General features: G+C 42.8%; 4 protein-coding genes across 4 annotated transcripts; 2 read left to right on the forward strand and 2 right to left on the reverse strand.

Annotated features, from left to right (window-relative positions):
• The first annotated feature begins 22 nt into the window (after positions 1 to 22).
• On the forward strand, positions 23 to 721 carry K450DRAFT_220979 (uncharacterized protein). Its single transcript, XM_051585640.1, has 2 exons — positions 23 to 595; positions 678 to 721. Exon 1 carries the CDS (start codon positions 71 to 73, stop codon positions 515 to 517), a length of 447 nt encoding a protein of 148 aa, XP_051448999.1. The 5' UTR covers positions 23 to 70; the 3' UTR covers positions 518 to 595; positions 678 to 721.
• A 658-nt stretch (positions 722 to 1,379) lies between these two features.
• On the reverse strand, positions 1,380 to 5,312 carry K450DRAFT_220981 (uncharacterized protein). Its single transcript, XM_051585641.1, has 16 exons — positions 5,196 to 5,312; positions 5,002 to 5,125; positions 4,789 to 4,940; positions 4,603 to 4,714; positions 4,358 to 4,538; positions 4,225 to 4,289; positions 3,993 to 4,163; positions 3,209 to 3,932; positions 2,965 to 3,135; positions 2,783 to 2,901; positions 2,543 to 2,722; positions 2,369 to 2,475; positions 2,158 to 2,290; positions 1,931 to 2,074; positions 1,798 to 1,871; positions 1,380 to 1,726 (listed from the first exon to the last, which is right to left on the reverse strand). The coding sequence occupies exons 1-16, from the start codon at positions 5,267 to 5,269 to the stop codon at positions 1,498 to 1,500; spliced, it is 2,760 nt and encodes a 919-aa protein (XP_051449000.1). The 5' UTR covers positions 5,270 to 5,312; the 3' UTR covers positions 1,380 to 1,497.
• Positions 5,313 to 5,377: 65 nt separating this feature from the next.
• On the reverse strand, positions 5,378 to 8,718 carry K450DRAFT_220991 (uncharacterized protein). The gene is made up of 4 exons (XM_051585642.1): positions 8,098 to 8,718; positions 6,050 to 8,027; positions 5,895 to 5,960; positions 5,378 to 5,826 (listed from the first exon to the last, which is right to left on the reverse strand). Exons 1-4 carry the CDS (start codon positions 8,688 to 8,690, stop codon positions 5,458 to 5,460), a joined length of 3,006 nt encoding a protein of 1,001 aa, XP_051449001.1. The 5' UTR covers positions 8,691 to 8,718; the 3' UTR covers positions 5,378 to 5,457.
• Positions 8,719 to 9,476: 758 nt separating this feature from the next.
• K450DRAFT_220997 (uncharacterized protein) lies at positions 9,477 to 12,663 on the forward strand. The gene is made up of 15 exons (XM_051585643.1): positions 9,477 to 9,535; positions 9,613 to 9,836; positions 9,900 to 10,044; positions 10,116 to 10,262; positions 10,329 to 10,376; positions 10,436 to 10,516; positions 10,585 to 10,851; positions 10,928 to 11,116; positions 11,202 to 11,295; positions 11,371 to 11,490; positions 11,553 to 11,837; positions 11,910 to 11,929; positions 11,996 to 12,167; positions 12,236 to 12,340; positions 12,433 to 12,663. Exons 1-15 carry the CDS (start codon positions 9,509 to 9,511, stop codon positions 12,480 to 12,482), a joined length of 1,974 nt encoding a protein of 657 aa, XP_051449002.1. The 5' UTR covers positions 9,477 to 9,508; the 3' UTR covers positions 12,483 to 12,663.

The following is a 12,663-nucleotide window of genomic DNA, read 5'->3' on the forward strand; positions in this document are numbered from 1 at the left end:
TTTCCTTTCCTTTAAATATAAAGCCCATTCTTCTGTCCACAATTACACACCTATTCTTCTTTTCCCACATATGACATTGACTTGCTCAAAGCGAAAGCGTTCAATGGAAGACAATCAATTACCAACCCCTACAAAGACCGTTAGATTCAGCACCGAGAAGGAGGAAGTCATCTACACCTACTCACCCACCGACTACGATCGTTCAGGCATACATTGTGTTCCTGTTCTTTATACTGTCAACCCCGTTATATTTGAGTCGCGAAGGAAACTAAGTGTCTCTATACCGGAAAAAGACTGCTCTTCCGTCTCATCACCTACAGAATCAGATGTTTCCTCACCTGAATACGACGCTCGGGAAACTTTCACTCGTATCAAGAAAGGCCCAAAGCTAAGGATAGACACAAGTATTTGTCAAGGACCATTATTTTTCACCAAACTTTCTACGAATCCTGCAAAGTCAAGTCTACCAGCGCTAGACGACGATGACAACCACTTCTTAGTGCCACTGTACAGTTAAAAAAATGATATCAACCGCCCTCACTTCTACCTTGCCTCGCCCACAAACTAAACAACATGACACCCACACTATTTTAAAGTAATAACATAATACCTCATCTCGCATGACCTATTGCGAGAAACATCTATCGCTCACCTTCGTCTGTACTTGTTCAAATTAGTATTGGACAGTTGAAGAAGGCTCTCACAGAAGCCCTTACGGCTCATTTTGCATAGACATTTTACTTCCCTCTCTCTGATGAAAAAAAAAATCCCTCCCCCCCACCTGTAATTCCCAGCCTTCTTTACAAAACATCACATTTTAGCTTTCTAAACCAAAGCAATCCATTAAAAAAACAAAGCTTGCCATTCCAGTGCGGAGCGTATTGCAACACCTAATTTTGCATTTTTTTCACCACCACACCATCCAAAAATAGTGACATTTTTTTTGATCGGGGCAAGGGGACGCGCGCCTTGTTTTTATTTTATTTTGTTTTATTTTTACCTTTTGCCTGCTGCAAATGGGCAAAACGTTATTTTATCACTGTACCCAACCAAGCATAGGGCGGGACTAGAGTCGTTCACTGGCTCAAAGTAAAATATCAAATGGTGTAAACGGAAATTGTTCTGGCGTGATGCAAAATTAAATCGGTACGACGCACGGCTGTAGTGTACCTGACCAGTGCTCTCTAGCATACCGTAACAAAAGGGCATTGACATCATCGCATACCATCATCTATTTATAACGATCAGGTTTTTATATACATGCGATAAGGTTAAGGCGGTCGATTCCACCACCATGTTACTGAAACTATTGTCGTAATTACAGCCTGGACTCGCTGTAGCCCGACTGAGCAAGAAACCGTCGTGGTAACACGGAAGTACTGGACCATCTTTCGGGGTCAAAAAATTTGCCTGTGTGATCTTCATAGTAGAAGTAAGGGGAGTTTCAATGCTCAACTAATTCACTTCACGCTTCCGCACTTTTTTTTTTTATTATTATTACAAAAGAGTTCTACTGGGGATAGGGGATGCTTGCCCTTCACGAGTTTTCTTTCGCGCCGGCGATCCAGGTATATTATCCATGTCACTGTCAGTGTCTTGCGAGAGGAGTTGATCGCGTTTTCGTTGGGCCAATTTAATGTTACGCACACTAGGTGAAAAGAGTGATGGTGTAGGTTCCTGGAACGCCAGTTGACTTGAAAGGGAGGAGTTCGATGATGAAAATATCCTATAAATAAAGGCTAATTGTTAGTATGATGGGAACAGTAAGGTTCAGTCATTCTATATTTGATTTCTTACCGTGGTCCTTGATTTAATGTCTGACTCTCGAACGACGATGTCAAGTCGTCATTAATAGACGACATAAATTTAGTCTATAAGCAAACAGTCAGTAGGGAATTTAAACAAATGAAACACCCCACCCACACTTTACCTCTTTAATTTGATTAAATCGTTCAGCCAAAGCGGGCATTCGGTGGTGCGTAGCTATCTTTACGGCAGCATCCAATGAACGAGAGAGATGCAATGATTTTGCAATATCAATAGCTCTTTGGGATTTTTCCGCTTTACATGCAAACTGGAAAACGAACGATATAGCAGATTGGGGTCAGCATAGCCACCTTTTGCAAAAGGTCTTATCTAAGCCATTACGCGTCGTACCTGTATCAACCTTAGTAGTGTCTTGTCCATTTCAACGTCAGCATTGCTGAGTATTTTGTGGAATTCATCTTCTTGTGAAGTAGCGGTAGCTTCGTCTCGCTCGTGTGTAGACATGATGTTCGTTCGAACATAGCTATGGGAAAAGTAAACATGATCTGTCAATCCATATGCACGCACCATCATTGCGGTGAATGAATGCCGACTGTGTTACCTTTCTTCTAGCTTGGTGGTCTCTGTGTCCATGTGTAAGAACGGCATTTGAAGTATAATGTTGCTTATGACTGGACGAGGGAATGCTGGATACTGGTTGGTCTTGCCCTGCACGATTTTTTTTTTTTTGAATGAGATGAACAATTCTGCCCTAGAGCTGAAACGTATGTCTTACCTTCAACACTAGACACATTATTTGATCACGTAGTAACCCAACAGGCCAATAATGTTCATCCAAGCCTCTTTCTTGAGCAACCTTGCTGCCATCAAACACCGGTACCCACGTAGCTTGATCGGGCCGTCTTTGCTTGAAAAGGACGCTTAGAATACCGTTTGAGTCACAAGACGCTGGAAGCTACAACCAAAAGAATGTTATCACCCGAGTCCTCCTGATCTCAATAAGCCCCTGACTTACCGATGTTTCTGAAAAGCCAATCCATTGAATGGTGGCTCCCGGGCTTGTCACCATAACATTTCTTTGTATTGTTTCCATTTTGTCAGTATTGTAAACCAAACACTCCAACTTTGGTTCACCTACAATCATTACGTCAATAACCAAACACAACTGCAAATGTCACGTCTGTTTTCGATGCTCACCTTTCACACCAATTCCTCCATGATACACCAATAGGGCAAGATCAGCAGCTGCAGCAATAGCCACCATGTTGGAAAGGTTAAAGATATGGACTTGAAGTCCAGACAGAGTGAAAATGCGAATGTAGTTGGCAGATGTCGCCACTATCACTGAAACATCATTGACAGCAAGTGCTAACGGTGATGAAAGAATAGATATTAGTGTCTGCTCTTCAATTGGCGTGCATGGTCACCAAACAATACGCACCAATGACTTCCTCTCCGTCAGGTAATCGCATGCTCCATTCAGCATTATCCGCAAGGCCGCCGAGGGCACGATAGTAGATTCTGGATGGGTTCCTACCAGGCTGCTCTTCGCCTTCATCATTTTCCCTTTGCACAGAATCACTAGCTTCTACAGCGAAAACCGCTCCCTTTTTGCCAAGTGCTGCCATTGAATAGTTGAAGTAATCTTGGAAATGAAAGTTTCGGTTTTGTGACTTGTCATGGAATTCAACATTGATGACAGAATGAGTTCCTTGGAAAATGGTATAGATCACGCCAACCATATTGAAAGCCAAATATCGTCTTTCCCCCTCCAATGGCTCTCCTCTATCATTGGTATGCTTGTAAGGCGTTGAGCCTGATTGGAACGGCTGTTGTGGAGCAGAGAGCAATTGTTGTATGACAGACGTGCTAGCATTCGCACCATTAGTCGACCGGGGTTGGTGTTGTCTGATAGCACCAATATCGGCATCTTCATCGTCGATGACAAAGTCATCAAGGTCGGACATATTGTCCTCTCCGTCATCTCGATCCATATCATCGATACCTCGCTGTCTTCGACTGCCATTTGGTTCTCGTCGTTCACCAAAAAGTTCATCAACTTCCTCATGTGAGATAGTAGCGTGGGCCAGAGCTGGATGAGGTAGTGTCTTTTCTTGCATTGGGACAACGTCCTCCCACGTGGTCATTTGGCCATATCTATCAGTCTATTATATACAATTAGTATCTGTGAGAACTGAGTTTCTTATGCAGGCCAAAATACATACGAAAGCCAGCACATTTCCAGTGGGGTGCCATGATAGTCCTGAAACTTCAATTGCATTTTGATACTTGGCCACAATCTCTTTCTCAGAGATATCCCATATACACACTTGACCAGATGTTGTAGCAGTTGCCAAATAGTTGCCATTAGGTGACCAATCGAGGGTTGTAATATTCTACTCATCCATGTTATTATGTGCTAAATAGAATCAGTAAAACGTTGTAATCGGCACCAACCTCATCATGACCATCCTTGAGTACAGCTATGGGTTGCCATGTCCCTCTACCAATCAATTGAACATCTAAAATATACGCCTTTAGTAAACCATCTGAATCCATCTGGTATCGGAATTTACGAATATCAATATACCTTTGTTCTTTCCTGGGACTGCAAAGGCAGCGCCATTTGGTCTCCAAGAAACTGTTGCCCTGATATTAGAATCTTGATCCGTTGATGGTGCGATCGATGGTAATGTAGCTACACACGAGACGCCGCCTTCCGCACTGTCCAAATCCCACACGCGCACTTCACCATCACAGGCAGAAGATATCTAACGAAGATGTTCAGCTCAAATACAGGTACGGAAGTATAAAAAGCCGTATTTTGAATCTCACCAAGAAGTCGCCTTTAGGATCGAACTCTACACATTTTACGAATTTCTTGTGTCCTTTGATAGGAATGACAATTGAAATATCGTTCACATTGAACATTCTAATAGTCTCTTCACTGTGAAAAAAAAAAAACGGCGCTGGTGAGCCTTGACATATCATAACGTCTACCACCATTTCATCCATACTTACTCGGATGCCACAGCAATTTTGGATCCAGTTGGGCTGTAGCTAATCATGCGAACGGCAGATATGCTTCTTACCAACATCTTTTCGAAATCAAGAGTGCTGTTGCCAAAGACGCAGACAATACCGTCATCACCGGCAGTGGCAAAGCTAGAGCGCTACAAGAGCTAACTGTCAGCGTGAGGCAAACGAGTTGAAGGGAGTCACAGGTAATCTTACATGAACGGCAATGCTTTGTATGGCTTCAGAATGCTTGTCTATGGTTGTAGCTGCTGCATCTCGTTCATCTTTAGCAGTTTTGAAAACTCGAATCAAAGAATCGCTGCCAGCAGTGATAATTGCACTACATGAAAAGGGGGAAATGTCAAGCCATGCATAGAGGAAGGATCTCCACATCAGAACATAACAATCACCTTCCGTCTACTGTATATTTTACGACAGTATGCCCTTCCGCATGAGCATAACGCTGATTGAGCGATGGTTTCATGGTGGTAACTATGGTTCTTGAGTACCTGTTGAAATAAGACGCGTCCCAAAAATTTTGTTCGCGTTCAGGTTTTGGACGCCAAAAAATTAAACCAGCGGGTACGGCTGTGACGGTTGGATGATTTGGTAGGCTTTTGAGTTTATTGATGCAAAGGTGATTGAAAATATGCAATGACAAAAACGAGCTTTCTATATCCTTGCCCAGTTCTTCTCAGCAACTCTAAATACATGTTGTCCCATAAGTTTTATGATCAATTCTCCCATCGTTTCCTGTTCTACCACAACCTGTACTGGTCCAGCAGCATATGACTGCCAATACATCTGACTCTCCCCATAAGGTAGAGCTCCAGATATGGCCGGCTTCGAAGTGGCATTTGAAATGTCCTCCACATCCTCCTCTTCAAGGGTCTGTCCTTTCTGTAATTGCAGCCAAATATCCGCTAGATGCTCTTGCAGGTGCTGTCTAGCCACTTCAGCAGAAGGAAGTGAAGCTGGTAACGCAGCCTTGTTGCGCAATGATCCTGCAAGCGTAAAAAGGTATAGATGGACAGCGGCAGCCTTTGCAAATATGAAAGAATGAATATTTGCTCAAGTTAAAAGTATATACCATATACAATATCGCTCACCATCTCTCTTCGATACGGATTGATTTGAGTCATGATTTTATCCCTAATTCCTTCAGATATAAATGTCTTTGGGTGGACAAGGGTATTAGTCAATGGATTGCCTACCATGAATCAACTTGATACGATACTGAATGTATGTTAAAGGGTATACTCACTTGAGATCGCTTCATATGAGATATCCAAAATAAGATGTTTCGTTCGTGGTCGATGATAGAAGCGTAAATATCGCGTGGAAATGGTGCTTTTGTTAATCGAGGTTCACTTGCACTCAAATTAAAGAGCTCTCCAACTGTATCTAGTCGCTTTCGAAGATTTTTTGAAGCTATTTCCGTTTCTTCGAAGGTTATTTGCCATCTTTTCGATGTCGTATTGTCATGGCAAGCTAAAGAAGCAACTTGGAAGTAATAGATACCGGTATCCATGATCAGCACGGCCAATTGCTTGCGCATTTCTTCTCGCGCCCACATCGGCCAGAAAAGATAATTGATGATCATGACCACGAACACAGCGACGATGGCGGTAACGGTTCGTTTCCAGACAACTTCAAATGTTGACTCGTTGTAGGGGTCTGAATAACCAGTATTGACAACGACAACCAATGTGAGAAGAGATATTAATCCAATTCTCGGATATTTGCTTCCCAGAAAAATAAACCAGAATGGACCAGCAAAGATGAGAACCATAACAGACAAAACGTATGGATTGGTTCGATCTGCTGCTAGAAGAGCTATAAAACCCCATACAGCACCGATGATAGTAGCGACTGTTCGATAGAAAGACTGAACTAGCGTGGATCCTATGGTGAAATTGCTAATGACCATACCGGAAAGTAAAGCCCATTGTCCATGATTATAGTTGTACCATGCGTTAAGGCCAGGAATTGGTAACCAAGCTGGAAGAGCAAGTATTTCCATGGAAATAGCAAACTTCATTGCATATTGTGTTGGACCATACTGAAACCATCTAGTTAGCGACAACATGGCTCTATTCCACCAGTATCGTCCAGGGGCATTTTGGAGAGGTACTTCATAAACAGTTTCAACGTCGTCCAGATCATCATCTTTCTCTGTAATCACAGTCTCTGGATCTTGGCGCATCCGGGATGCTGTTCGTCGCATATCTGGTAATACGACGATGTCTTGATTTTCCATGATGGCTTGCGTGGCAGGAGACGTACTTCCTTTGGCAAGTCGGCTGGTTTTAGTTAATAGCTTCTTAAACGTAACTTTAGGCATCCAGATCCTTGGATACTTTGTTCTTTTTGAAACCAGCTCCTTCGTGTATTGATCCAGTTTCAATATTTCGTGACCACATTCCAACAGAGTAAATACCAAGGTATACACCAGGTAATGCTCTTCCCTGGGGTGAGTGTTATGTTTGTCTATGCCGTCTTGGATGATAGCTTCAACTTTTTTGAATTCGTCCAGCGCTGTCGACATCAACTGTTGAAGACCATTCGAAGTACATGATGATAGTGATTGATCGTCCTCGACATAATCCATAAGCTCTGCATGAGACGAGAATACTTTTCTTTTGGTCATCCGATATTGAATGGCGCAGAAGCATTTGCAGCACACTAACAAGAAGGCATTGATGTGAGGGCTAATCGACTGTTGAATAACAGGGAGAAGCTTGTAATCTATTCTCTGCACTGTCGAGTACGGCGAATTGGAATGTGTCAAGTACTCTCTACTTGCTGCAGATCGACGACGCCGAAGATGTTGCTCACGTAGTGGATCTTCGGAATCTATTGTTAAAATCGTAGCTGGAACTCCTAGATGTCTGTCATTCGAGCGAGCAGCACCGAGTTGAGAGGCAATTTTGCTAGTAACAATTAATTTTCTTTCTTGTTCCACAGCTAGAGTTGTGCTAGCCAGAATAGAGGCTATTTTTTCCAGTGATTCCGTTGTGGATTTGTACCATGCAGCCGAATAATGGGACACCACCAACTCGTATTTCGCCTCCGATGCGGCTTTCCGAAGACTACTCATATCGCCTTGCAATTTGACTTTTGCTTCCTTCATAGCGGTGATACCTGAAGAGGTGTTTTCTGAAACTTCCTCAAGCATAAACTCTTGTTGAATCGAAGTTAAAGCCGTCCTCGTTGAGTAGAAGGCATTGTACAGCGACTCCCTAGAATACAAAGTCAGCCAAAAAACGTTTCGTGTTGCGGTCAAGTCAAAATTGTCTTGCGAGGACTTACTCAAAGGCCTTTGCTGCTGTTTCCGGCCAGATGAAGAGATTGACAACTAACGCAATTACGCCTCCAAGTAGTGTGGGATATATGATGGTGAATAGCATCATAATGTTATAAGAGGTGGCATCTAGCTGTTTTGTCAAGGTGAAGAAGACCAATACGAATGCTTGTAGTGAAGGCGTAAACAATCTCGGGTACTTGAGACGATAGTATGCTATGACAAAAATAGCTGTGAAGTATGCGATAGCTGCTATAACAGAACCACCATTATCGTATAGTGGAACACCGTAGATTATTCGAGCCCGATTGTACAAGGTAATCAAATACCCTATGATGCCACACCATAGGGCAGACATCACCATCATGCAAAAGTTCAACCAGATCTGTTCTATCTGACATCCTATGGTGGTGCCCGCATGGAAGAATAGCGAGCCCAGAGGAAGCAGATACGAGACGGCGCCCATAGCTGCTGAAACTTTCGGGATAAGACATAGGATACTGCAGATTTCATAACCTAAGGTTGCTTTGAAGACTTTTTTCCATAAAGATCTATTTTGAATGAACCATTCCTTGTAAATGGCCTTCAATTTTGAGTTCATTAGGAGACGGGGGGCCTTTCCGTTCGGGTTTGGCCGAAGAGCGCCTTTTAACCAAGATAAAAATTCCGCTGTTTGGTGAACCGACGCATGAACGTGAAACCCGGTCAAAGCTTGCTAATGAAGCGTTCCTTCCTTCAAGGCTATAGAAGTCCACCGAATAACTTTATTGCACATTAGCTTTACCCAAGTTTTTTCAACAAACACATGTTATAATTTTGACAAACTGTCTCTTTCAATCCGTCGTATATATACACTGTATTTTATATTTTTTCGGCGATTGAACATCGGACCCTCTCCATTATTGGCTATCTACTGTTGTGCTTGTGACAGGCTGCAATCTGACTCGCACTCCGAGGTACGGTTCATGTTAAGCAGTGATTGGAACAGCAACACTGGCGCACTAAGAACTCAGTGCATGAAATACCGTCACAATCAATGTTCGGCATATACCATAGCCGAAGTCTCGTCTTTAGGAAGGACCATTACCCGAAGTTGGAAGAAAGTAACAGGCATTCCCAGGGGAGTTACATTTTTGGCACTTTTTGTGGGTGGTTTTGCACTTCGGCACAGGGGATTTTCGCTGTGTAGCTACGTGCCTACCTGCACATGTTTATGAGGATCCACGTCGCATTTCTCTAGTTCTTACGTACACAGCGTTGCTCAAAAGCGCTCCGCTCGCAATCTTAAATGAGGCCAAAGCAAATTGTAGTGCTTTGGACGGCACGTGTCCGGAGCTCAAATGCACAGCCCATAGACGCACTGGCATTTCCGGATAAAACAAACTCAGTTTGGGACAAGCAAAGGCAGCATACTTTAACATGACGACATTTGGTACCGATCTGAAGGTAAGGCGTCTAATGATATGACTCGCGTAGCCATTCAGTACCTATATCGCTAACGTGAACAACTTGTATTGATGCAGGATCAAGTGCCTCTAATCGCTGATCATGTAGGGGATGGCATAGCATTTCTAGACGAATTCCGCAGCTTTACAAAAGATAGATTACAATTAGAAAAGGAATATGCTCAGAAGTTGGAGGGTTTATGCCGCAAGTATAACTCAAAAAGGCAAAAGGTCACCACAAGGTCTTCATCGGCACAACCGGCGCGACAAGACGATGAATGGGACTGGACAGACAAATCCAGGTATGTTACGCACACACGTGTACACTTGGATCGCTTGGATAACTTATGGATGCTTCCACTTAGTACAACATCCAATGCCTGGACTTCGTTATTGCAACAAACTGAAGTAGTTGCAAGAACGCGTCAGCAACTCTCTGAAGACATGTCCTCTGGTATTGTCGATGTGCTTAAAGCCGTAGCAACGAAGAAGGAGGAAGCTAGAAAAAAGGTAATAAATGCATTCAAATACATTTTTCAAGAGCTTGTTACCCGGTACTGACCAGACAACGCATATACTAGCACGTCGCCTTTTACCAAAAACTCAGGATGGACCGTGACAAGGCATATGGGGAAAAAGATAAGGCAAAACAAGCTTATGATGATGCTTGTGCGGAAGTAGAGAACCTAAGAGCTAAAATAGATCGCGGCACTGGCGATCAAGACAAGGTAACGGTTTGATGCATCCAGGGTGCTCCTCTAATTATTATGGATTAATCTCATGGATTTCTTTAGCTCCACCGACAATTTGAACAAGCCATTGCCGACTGCCACAACGCAAAGGTACATGAGATTGGCATTGGACTTCAGTGACCAACACAAAACTTACGAAGCTCTCTTAGAATATTTATATCCTTTCAATTGGGGTTGCAAATGCTGCAAAAGAAAAATATTTTGATACCGACATACCCGGCCTATCCAACGTAGGTACAATGTGTTTAGACATATCTTCATAGAATGTACATTGGTGGCTTATATCTTTATGTTTCAGCGTCTTCAAGAGTTGAATGAAACACGCATTTTGACTGGACAACAGCTACTTCAAAATTATATCTCGTTAGACATCAAGGCACTTAGTGCTTCAATAGATCATGTCAAAAGTGCTTCAGATGTGGTGAGCAAGGTTGATCCAGAGGTCGACGCTGCCGTGTTTGTGCGAAAAGCTATCGAAAGGGCTCATTTTGACAAGGATTCGCAAGCGCATTTCACATTTATGCCTTGGAACGGCGGAGGCAATCCATCTGTGATTATAGATCGAGTGAGGAACTTTTATAATTGCCTTCCCCGGTCATGACAGTCCTACATAATGAATACTAACAATAAAGGTCTTTTAGGACGAGACGATGCAAGTCGATGATACCGCAGCCATTTTCCTGAACAACACTCTTGTCAAAAACACGAGAAAGTTGAATGAAGTGAACAGTGAATTGAAGAAAAAGATGCAAGAAGTCACTGTTCTCAAGGAGAAAGTGGCCTCATTCGCACAAGCGCCAAAATATGGAGCCTATGATGAGGTTAATGAGGTACAGATGCTGTATAGAACGGGCGAGTCTTGTATAACATTTGTAACGAAAGTCACTGAACGCATATCAATATTTCCAACAACAGGTACTTTCGGATGTACAGCGGCATGTGTCAGTGATAGCAACCTACCAGGCAAAGTACAAAGCGGAAATAGCACTGATTACAGCGAGCATAGGAGGTAGGTATTTTAAGATTACGAAATGAAACTATTACTACTAAAAAGTATATCCCCTAATTGATAACTACTTGATAGATGCTGGTTTGCAAGCCAAAGCACACGAGTTCAAGCCGACATCATTCACAATACCTACAACGTGCGACTATTGCGAAACTACGGTGTGGGGTCTCGCTAAGCAGGATGTGACATGCAAAGGTATGTATTAAGGTGGCAAATGCTTCTTAATGTATAGAGTAGCGCTAACCAAGCGGCGACAGCATGTGGATATAACTGCCACGCGAAGTGTGAGATGAAAGTACCGCCTAATTGTACCAGAGTGAAAGGTAAAATTGATCGACAAAAATCTATGAGTCGCCGTGAAAGCTTTAGGTCACAATCTGCTGGACCAGATAGACCGTCGCCGGACTCAACGCCGTCTCTGGCCGTATCATCTAACCCAGCATCACTTGGCCGCGCATATGCGATTTACGACTACGATGCAGTCAATGAGGATGAAATCAGTATACGAGAAGGCAATGAAGTTACGATTGTTGAAGGTGACGGTAAGTGCTTGAGCACGAATTGGTATTATGCATAAGAAAGCAAATGACTCAAACTGCTGCTAATGGACGTAGATGGTTCTGGTTGGATAAAGGTAAACATATTACCATTCAGTGAAGTAGGTATATCAATTTTTTTAATCAATCGTACTTTTTATTAGATACGCCTTAATTCCAATCAAGGACTAGTTCCAGCAAACTACATTGAAACAACAACAGCAGACAAAGTGTCGCTGGATGCCGTAGAGGATGAAGTAAACTATGATACCCATGATATGACCCCACTTCCAAATGACAACGAAACGGCGCCTCTCGCAGACAATAATGAATATGGTAAATGCACTACAAATATGAGAATAGTAAAGAGTCTTAACCATATATTGAATCGTGGCTCTACACAGTCATAGCCCTCTATGACTTTGAAGCACAGTCAGCCGAAGAACTCTCATTGAAGGAAGGAGATCGCATTATTTTATTAAGCAGAGATGAAGGCGGATGGTGGCATGGTAAGCTATAGGACCGTTTAGGAAATGAACTACAGCTGGTCGTGTAGTATACCTGTCTTCAGTTGACTGAGAAAACTTTTTGAAATTTTCAGGTAATTTAAATGGGAATATCGGCATTTTTCCTTCCAACTATGTCGAATAAAGAGATATGTAATATTTCTAATCAAATAAAGCTCACAATCCTTTGGATCACAAAGCTGAGTATCCCCTATGAATCAAACGATAATCAAAAGTGGGGCGATGGATTTAGAGCGGAGGAACAATTTTTCCGTCTGCAAAGGAGTCGCGGTACAGCACACAGCTTTCCAGAGTGACGTTCAAGA

This window comes from Umbelopsis ramanniana (genome assembly GCF_025399195.1).
Source record: "Umbelopsis ramanniana AG unplaced genomic scaffold K450scaffold_3, whole genome shotgun sequence".
NCBI classification, from domain to species: domain Eukaryota; kingdom Fungi; phylum Mucoromycota; class Umbelopsidomycetes; order Umbelopsidales; family Umbelopsidaceae; genus Umbelopsis; species Umbelopsis ramanniana.

Coding starts and splice junctions, on each gene's coding strand:
- K450DRAFT_220979 (XM_051585640.1), top strand. CDS start 71: ATGACATTGACTTGCTCAAAGCGAAAGCGTTCAATGGAAGACAATCAA.
- K450DRAFT_220981 (XM_051585641.1), bottom strand. CDS start 5,269: ATGAAACCATCGCTCAATCAGCGTTATGCTCATGCGGAAGGGCATACT. Junction 4,290..4,357: donor AGTCCCAGGAAAGAACAAAG/GTATATTGATAT, acceptor CGTATATTTTAG/ATGTTCAATTGATTGGTAGA. Junction 3,933..3,992: donor CTGGAAATGTGCTGGCTTTC/GTATGTATTTTG, acceptor TGTATATAATAG/ACTGATAGATATGGCCAAAT.
- K450DRAFT_220991 (XM_051585642.1), bottom strand. CDS start 8,690: ATGAACTCAAAATTGAAGGCCATTTACAAGGAATGGTTCATTCAAAAT. Junction 5,961..6,049: donor CTCATATGAAGCGATCTCAA/GTGAGTATACCC, acceptor GTCCACCCAAAG/ACATTTATATCTGAAGGAAT. Junction 5,827..5,894: donor ATCCGTATCGAAGAGAGATG/GTGAGCGATATT, acceptor ATATTTGCAAAG/GCTGCCGCTGTCCATCTATA.
- K450DRAFT_220997 (XM_051585643.1), top strand. CDS start 9,509: ATGACGACATTTGGTACCGATCTGAAG. Junction 11,296..11,370: donor GATTACAGCGAGCATAGGAG/GTAGGTATTTTA, acceptor ACTACTTGATAG/ATGCTGGTTTGCAAGCCAAA. Junction 11,838..11,909: donor TACGATTGTTGAAGGTGACG/GTAAGTGCTTGA, acceptor TAATGGACGTAG/ATGGTTCTGGTTGGATAAAG.